This window comes from Cinclus cinclus, chromosome 20 (genome assembly GCF_963662255.1).
Source record: "Cinclus cinclus chromosome 20, bCinCin1.1, whole genome shotgun sequence".
Classification (NCBI taxonomy): Eukaryota; Metazoa; Chordata; class Aves; order Passeriformes; family Cinclidae; genus Cinclus; species Cinclus cinclus.
Window position 1 is genome coordinate 5637233 of NC_085065.1, and position 8406 is coordinate 5645638.

At 45.5% G+C, this 8406-nt stretch overlaps 1 protein-coding gene across 7 annotated transcripts; it reads left to right on the forward strand.

Moving 5' to 3' along the window:
- Nucleotides 1-316: 316 nt before the first annotated feature.
- On the forward strand, nucleotides 317-7994 carry WBP2 (WW domain binding protein 2). Of its 7 annotated transcripts, none has more exons than XR_009933841.1 (9): nucleotides 317-381; nucleotides 1978-2086; nucleotides 2608-2743; nucleotides 4310-4402; nucleotides 4620-4736; nucleotides 4949-5071; nucleotides 6162-6238; nucleotides 6419-7466; nucleotides 7565-7994. XR_009933841.1 is itself a non-coding variant. In XM_062506185.1 (9 exons), exons 2-9 carry the CDS (start codon nucleotides 1237-1239, stop codon nucleotides 6470-6472), a joined length of 747 nt encoding a protein of 248 aa, XP_062362169.1. In that variant the 5' UTR covers nucleotides 361-381; nucleotides 1165-1236; the 3' UTR covers nucleotides 6473-7994. The 7 variants fall into 7 exon arrangements, 6 of the variants coding, with proteins under 6 accessions (XP_062362166.1, XP_062362171.1, XP_062362169.1 ...); XM_062506185.1 differs by adding an exon at nucleotides 1165-1274 and having other exon boundaries at nucleotides 361-381; nucleotides 6419-7994; XM_062506186.1 differs by adding an exon at nucleotides 1200-1274 and having other exon boundaries at nucleotides 365-386; nucleotides 6419-7994.
- The last annotated feature ends 412 nt before the right edge of the window (nucleotides 7995-8406 follow it).

Sequence of the window (8406 nt, forward strand, 5' to 3'; positions counted from 1 at the left end):
GGCCCTGAGGCGGAGAAGGGGGCTATCATGGCGGCCGGCCTACAACTCCCAGCATGCACCGCGTGGGCGACTCGAAGGGCATTAATACCCATGCATGGACGGACTACAGCTCCCGGAAAACACCGCGGGGCAAATGGCACGGTGCTAACGTGGGATGACGTGAACTACACCTCCCAGCATGCACCGCGCGGAGAAACAGAGGTGACCCGCTCCATTGAGATGACTACAACTCCCAGCATGCCCCTCGGTCCCATTGACGGTAACAGCCTTTTCCCGCGCAGGCGCAGAGAGGGCTCGATGCTGTGAGGCGGAGGCGGCGGCGATGGCGCTTAACAAGAACCACTCGGAGGGCGGCGGCGTCATCGTTAACAACAGCGAGAAGTGAGGTGCTATCCCCTTCTCCCCTCCTCCGGCCTCGGGAGCCGGGGGATAGTGGCGAGTTGCCTTCTCCTCCCGCCCTCCTCCTGCCTTCCCCCTCAGGGGGAGCGGTTGTGTGGGCCATGGGGGGCGCGGCGGGTAAAGGGGGTGGTTTAACCCTCTCGGTTGCTCGTTCTCCCCTCATTTCCCTAGGGCTTTAGGGCCTGTTCGTATCTCCCTGTCCCAGGGTCTGTGCCGGGGTAAGTCTGCTGGGCTTCAGCCGCGGGCCTTGCACCCCCCCTGCACTGTTCCCTCAGCATCCAGCCTGTCCCCTGCCTGTCCCCCGCGGGCTCAGGAAGGGCTGGTAGAGCTCAGTTCTCGCCCAGGTGATACCACCTGTACCCAGGCCTCTCCCCTCGGGGATACTGCACCTTCATGGTGCCTCAGCTCAAAGGCTGCCCACTGTGGTTTTCCGGGTTCCTGGAATACAGCCCCCTTTCTGTGTGTGCGGGAGGGATCAGAAGTGTTGGAAAAAGGTGCTGGGATATAACCATGGAAACGGCAAGCCTGCACAGAGCCGCCTCTGTCTGCTGCCCTTTGCTGTCCGCACCCGCCGTCTGCCAGCGTGGTTCTGACGTGGCAGTCATCTGCTTCGGGGACAAAAAGTGCTTCATCCTCCAGCGCTTCTTTCCACAGGGCACTTAAACATTGGTGTAGAAATTCTGCACCTGACTTCACTTGGGATGTAGCCTTTCTTAGCAGGCTTTAGTAACAATAACTCGGGTACTTACATTTGCATTCCCTGAGAGAACTGCAGCAGCTGAAGGTGTTGCTGTTCCCAGCTGTCAGCCTGCCTGTCCCTGGGGTGATCCAGCTGAAATGCTGCAGCCTGAACAGAGCTGTTCCTGGAGGGACAGGTATTTACTGGCAAATGACTGAGGATGGAAACGCGTCAGCTGCCAAAGATAGAGACGGTGGAGATTTCTGCAGCTTTAGGGATTAAGGTCCCTAATGTGGGTGCTGTAATGTCAATACAAGTTTCCTGTTGTGCCCATGCAAAGGTTTTAATCAGGTCAGTTTGTAATTGAGAATTAAGGAATCAGTGCTGGCAACAGGAGTTAATGAAGTCTTGTGGCAATGAACAGGAGTTGCTCTGCATCACATTTTTGTGTGAGAGGTGCTTGAGCTGTGGTGAGACCTTCAACAGCCGTGTTGCATAAGCCAGCCTGAGCAGTTTCTTCTCCTGCAGTCCCTCCTGTGTCATGTTACTTGGGGACAACTGAATTAGGGAACTGATCCAGCAAAAATGCAAAGCAATTAAAAACAAACAAACAAAAAAGTCTTGAGATTTCGATCAGTGACCAGGTTTGCTGCCTGGTTGTGCAGACAGCAGCAGCAGCAGCTGTGTCAGCACTCTGGGAGGGGAACCAGCAGCCAGTGCCACTTCAGTTGCTGCTGCCAACAGCAGCAACAAAATAGGCAAACCAGAACTGATTTTATCTGGTCAGCATCTCCATCAATTCTGAGGTTACAGGTGGTTTTGGTAGGTCAGTAAACTTCTGTGCCTGCTGCACTTCTACCTGGAGCTGTAACTCATGTCTCTTCTGTCACTGTTTGCAGTGTTTTGATGACCTATGACCACATAGAAATTACCTTCAGTGATCTGGAGCCAATGCCAGAGGCCTTCAAGGGGACCAAGAAAGGGAGTGTTTTCCTGACTCCCTACCGGGTAAGTGGTGAAATTCTTTATCTTGTCTAAGGAGATAACAGCCCTGGAGTCTGTATTTAAATGTCCTCAATGCATGAAAGTCAGGATAATCTACTCCTGCTTGAAGTGTGGCTCATCCTCTCCCTTTGGGGGAAGCATTATGAATTCATGGCATATCCCATCTGTTTGTCAATAGTTAATAAATCTGATTAGTTCTTGTACAGGCAGCTGTTTGGTCCATCAGACTGGAAATTGGCAGTGGTCTGGAAATGCTGAATGCAACAGCACAGCTACTAAATCATAGCTGTGTGAGCAACAGATTCTCTGAAAGCTGGGTGGAGCATTATCTGAGCAAGAGACTTCCTGGAAGGCTTTAGTACCTTGAGGATTTTGTTTACCTCTGTGGCTGTTGTGTGTAGCCTTTGGCTTGCAGAACTGGTGATGTGGGAGGGAGTTTCAGTCCATGTAGAAGTCTGTTCATATAATAAATCAGGGCTGCATTTCCTGGTTGTTTTGAATAGCTCTTGTTATGTTATTTTCAGGTTATCTTTGTGTCAAAGGGGAAGGATGCTATGCAGTCATTTGTGATGCCCTTTTACTTGTTGAAGGATTGTGAGATTAAGCAGCCAGTGTTTGGAGCAAATTACATCAAGGGCACAGTGAAAGCAGAGGCAGGAGGTAGGTATCGCATAGTGGGTGTTCTGTGTCTCAGTTCAGCTGCTCAATTCATAGCAAAATCCTGGCTAACCAAACCTTGACACTGTCCAAATGGGTTTTCACAGGAGTGTGAAAACGTTTGCTTTCATTGGCAGCTAAAACCATCCCCCTTACCTGCTCCCTGTTTAGTTACAATGAGCAGATGTGTTCTGCAGCCCATCTCATTCCTGCCCTCTGCAAAATATGAAGTTCAATCAAACAAATGATCTCAGCAAATAGAAACATCAGAGTAGAGTCAACAAGAATGAGGATGTAATTTTGCTTTGGACACTCGGGATCACCTATCCCACCTGCATCCAGGTTCTCCTGTGCCAAAAACTCAGATCTTTTTTGGCTCTGTTTGGGTTCAGGTGCAGATCCCCAGAGCACTTTCTCCACTGTGTTTCTTGTGCAGTTCAAGGACAGGTGTGCTATTGCTGCAGTGGATCCTGGCAGTGAAAATGGCACTTGGAAGGGAATGGACTGTCTTGAGAGGAAATCTAAGGAGCTGTTTCACATTAGACTCAATGAGAAGGCTGTGGCAGACATTTTCAAGAATAATTTTGGTTTTGATTGTTTTGTTTGTTTTTTTTTTTTACCAAAGGCACAGAGTTCAGCAAACTTTCATCCTCAGCTTGATTCAGTCTAGTAGTTATGACGCAGAAATCACAGCACAGGGTGTAAGAGCCTTCAACTGGATTCTGAAATCAGCATTGTAGCTTCTTCATGGGAGCTGAGTGGGACTATCCAGCATGAGAGGGAGCCTGACCATTAACAACAGACTAAACTGTGTGAAAGGCAAAAGGCCTTAGTTAAATCTTTGTGAATTTCCCCCAGAGACCATCTCTTTTAATGATGTTGTTGTCTTAACAGCCATGAGACTCTGGTTTAGCTTAAAAGATTCTTTAATCTACTTGTTTCTGCTTCAGCACAGCTTCTGCTTTGATGTTTTCTTGGGACTCTGGACTGTGCATGTTTTTCTTTTTTATACTGTAATGTGAGATGTCACTAATTTATTTGTTTTTTAATTATTTTTATCCTGACTTGAAATATTTTCCATGGGCTCTAATCAATTTATGTGCACCATGTTTTTCATTAAGCTCTTTGCTTTGTCGGGCACTCAGACTCCCAAACTAATTTGGAGCTGACAGTTAGGTGTAATTGCGAAGGCTTTTTAGCAAATGGAATTAACAAAATCCCTGTCTTCTGCACTAATCTTACCCAAAGCAAGAGTAAATCCAGCACTCCTGATAGCTTGGCCTGTGACAGCTACTGTGGCAACAGCCACAACTCCAGAAAGCTTTTGAAGCTCTCCCTCATGGCTGTTTCTGCTTCAGGTGTCTCTTGACCTGACAATACCCCAGTGTGAATTTTTCTGATGATAACCATAATTCTGCCACTTCCTCTGCTTTTTTTATTTTTATTTTGGATTTTAGGGATAAGCTCTTTAAAGAATTATATACAGAGCATCTGTAGATGCAGCATGTAACCTAAATAGCATGGAAATGGCTTCTCCTTGCTCCTTAGTGCTGTCTTTTCCTCCCTCAGGTGGCTGGGAAGGATCTGCCACATTCAAGATGACCTTTTCAGCTGGGGGTGCAATTGAATTTGGGCAGCGGATGCTGCAGGTGGCATCACAAGGTATGGAAGTCTGGGGGTGTCTGCCAGTGTTCTGTGGTTTCAGGAGTCCTTGCCTGAAGCTTGCTTTAAAAAGTACTTTTTTCACATCCAACAAGCAGCAGATTATTGGGATGACACTTGTTTTTCTGCTAAGGAACTCTCTAAGTTTGTTGGAGTCCTTGACCTGCATTTGAGGCAGGCTTGATGTTCTGATGAGGTCTTGTCTTTGCTTTTCCAGTTTCCAGAGGTGAAATACCCAGTGGAGCTTATGGCTATTCCTACATGCCAAATGGATCCTATGCTTTTGCACCACCTGCAGCTAACGGGGGCTATCCATACCCACCTCCTCCACCAGGTAAGCCTGGGAAGTGAGGCTAGGGATTATTCCAGTGAGTAAGAGTTAAAATAGGTAAAAAGGGCAAGAAACACAGATTTTATACAGTGTTTTAGTAATGACTTGTGTAGCTTTTGTTCCTGGGTTCAGTTATGTTTGCTTTGGCTTCTTTTGATTGCTAACTCCACCCAGAGGACTTAAATCTCTTGCTGTGTGATGTTCTTTCCTGACAGACTTTTATCCTGGTCCTCCTGCAGCAGATGGAAACATGGGCTACATGCAGCTTCCACCCCCACCATACCCAGGGCCCATGGAACCCCCTGTCAGTGGCCCAGACCTGCCCTCCACTCCTGCAGGTAAGGAGCATGTCCAGGTGAATGAACTCACAACAACTTTCTTAGGAATGAAACAGACTTTGTTTCTTGTCTTTGGGGGACTTTGAAGCTCCACTTATAAGTTGAAATTTGTTTAGAAAGGGGATTAGGGAGCTCCCCTAATCTCCAGCTTTGTATATCCAGCTCAGTTCTGGACCTCCAGCCTGATTCTCTCCAGGGTAGACATCATTAATGGGTATTTTACACATGGAATTATTCTTTTTTTTGACAAAAAAATAGAGTTTGTGACTCTCCTGTGATGGTAGTCTTGCCCTAATGGATGAATTCAAGGAAACTGATGGTGAAATGTGTTTGTGGTCCATTTTAGTTCACAATTGTGGCTTTGCTGATATTTGCTTCCCCTTCCCCTGTTTCACTCTTAATGTGATTATTTTTGATGAAATGATATGTAACAGGGGAAGAGATGATGGAAAGGGGCTAGGGAAATATCAGCCTCATTATTCACTCATTTGGGATTTATTAAAATGAAAAAAGAGCTATTGTGGTTGGGCACAGCCATAGATCTCTTGCAGATAAGAATATCTGTTTGGATAAGGATTTAACTTTCCTCTTCGGTTTGAATAAACAACCATTCATCTTTGAACTATTATTTGGAAAGTGGCACTGCTCCAGAGGGTTGTACAAGATTTTTGTGTTCTATACATGAAGGATATGGATTATCCTCATAAATTACCATCTTTAATACAGGAATCCCCTGAGCTGCTGTAAACTTGTGCTGATTTTTTTGTTTTGCCTGTTGATTTCACTCCCAGGAAGGATGGTTTATAAAGGGCATTGTCTGTATTAAGGCAAGGCAAGAGGAACCATTTTTTGTGCATGACATACAAGTCCCAGGTGACATTTCCAAACTCGGTCTTCCTCTGTTTCCCTGGGAATTGACAATTCTGTGGTAACTGAAAGAGATAATGCTCAGTTGTTTGTTGTAGCTATTTTGCAACTTGAGCACTGGTCACAGGGTGCTCTGTTAGTAACTCTTGAAGGCCAGGAGTTCTTGTTCTGTTGTCACAGTTCTCTGTGTGCTCCTAACCTGTCACTTCTCTCCCTGTGACAGCTGAAGCCAAGGCTGCTGAAGCTGCTGCCAGTGCTTACTACAGCCCAGGCAACCCCCACAATGTCTACATGCCCACGGTGAGTCCCTGCTGCTCTGGGCTACCAGGGGAGCCCAAGTGTGTGTCTGGCAGATCTTCTGTCAATGGCACAGCAAAGTTGATCTGAACTGATGTTGGTGTCTTGGGTTTTTTGGGGGCTTTCAGTTTAATATTTCATTCTCAGCCATACACTGATGTTCTTTTGTCATCTTTATTGCAGGACCAGCCACCCCCTCCTCCATACTTCCCACCAGAGGACAAGAAAAACCAATAAGCTGACACAGAACTTCTCCACGACTCATTGCTTTCTTTTTTTCCATTTTGGCAGAATTCTGGGGCACAGTCCATAGCACTGAGGAGTAGAGTCTTCTCCCAAGGTGCACTGTTTTCAGGGGCTTTAGGAGTAGGTCTCTGCAGAGCAAGGGGAAGGATTTTGGCAGCCTGGATCACCTGTGGAGCTCTGAGGTGTTGCTGTCCTGCAACATTCCCTCCTCCCTGTGCACAGCATTGCTACACCTGGGGGTTCTCTTTGCCTGTGACTGATTCCCTTAGCTCTGTTTCTTTTGATACTTAAATTATACCTCTTTAGAGTCAGCATCTGCTCTAAACTGCTAATTAACATGATCATGACATGGAAACAAAGCTCTTGGGGGTGGGAGGTGTCTTGAATTTACCTTAGTGTACATCCAAGAGCACCTCTGGACACAGGGATGCCTCTGCTTACTCTTTTTAATCCAGAGTGTCAGATCCAACTCTTTGCTCTTGAGAAAGGACTTCAAAGGCAATCTTTGGGATCTCAAAGGAAATACACACCTGTGATATTTTTCAGATACATATTCAACTTCCTTGGGTTTTTTTTTTTAATCTAAGTCATTCCTGACAGTCATAGCAAATAATCTGTTAGCCCTTCAAATTTCCCTGCTGCTTACCATGTGTGACAATGCTGACCAACTTCCCTTCCTCAGACATGCTGCTCTTCTCCAGTAGCATCTGACCAGTTTAGATCCCATGGGAACACTAATATTTCTGCAGTCTCTATTTTCCAGTTAGATATGTGAGTTCACTAAGTCCTGAACATTCACCTCATAGTCTATAATGCACTTTTGTTTTTCCTTTGTTGTAACACAAGTTACACCTTTTGGCCAGTGAAGCATCTTCCTGCTGTGATTTACCTGGTGAATTAACAGCTGAAGGGCAGAAAGCAGTTGCTTTACTTCTGCCCTGGAAGCACTTGAGAGAATATGCAAAACACTGGAATAAGCTGTAAGGTACAAAGTGTTGTTTATTGCTGTCTGTGTTCCTGGTCCAGCTGTGAATTCCCAATCACCTGAATGCAGACTCCTCATTGATTCCTTGGTCTCCTTAGCAACAACTCCAGTGCAGAACCTCTGCAGGACTGATCAGAATCTGGGCTGGGAAACTTTGGCTTTGTACAAAGCTTTGCACAAGTCACACTTCACTGTCTTCTGACAGCTGAGAGAGAGAATCCTTCCCAGCAAAGTGTGACAGAAGATCCTGTGCTAGGGAACTGCTGAGACTTGCTGCATGCACCCTGCTCGGAGAGAAAAAAGGTCCACCTCTTGTTTTCTTTTTCTTTGAGTTTAGCTGATTAATGAAATTGCTACTGTTTGTGCACTGACTTTTCTAGAATTGCTACTGCGATGATGTAAAGAAATGGTTATTTAAAAAAAATATTTATTTTGAAAGCATTTGATTAATATATTAATGTGAAATGACTTTTGAATGCAGATTTGTTTTGCCAAGACTGTGAAGTAAAGAGAAATCAGTTCAAAAACTGGGGTGTTTGTGTGTGTGAGTGGACAAACTTCTGGTGAGTTGGTAGCTTTGGATGCGGAGAGGAGGAATTAGAAGCAAAACCACTTGGATTTTGTATTTTATTATTAGAAGCAAAATCATTTGGCTCTTCACTGGTGACATCAGCTGCTTGATTTCTCTTGGGTGACTTTGTGAATGAAAATAAGATGTTAAAATGTTTCAGCAAATTCCCATTTCACAGTTCCTGTTGGAAGCTGGTGTAGCAGCGGCTTTACTCTACCCAGATGTGCCTCTGAGATTATTTTTCCAGACCAGTTGTCCTCATAAAAGTTACAACCTGTTCATTATTTTACTTTGCAAGAGCTAGCTCAGCAATTCAGCATAATTAATGCCTCTAAAATGTGTGTCTAATAAGAAGCAAGCCACAATTTT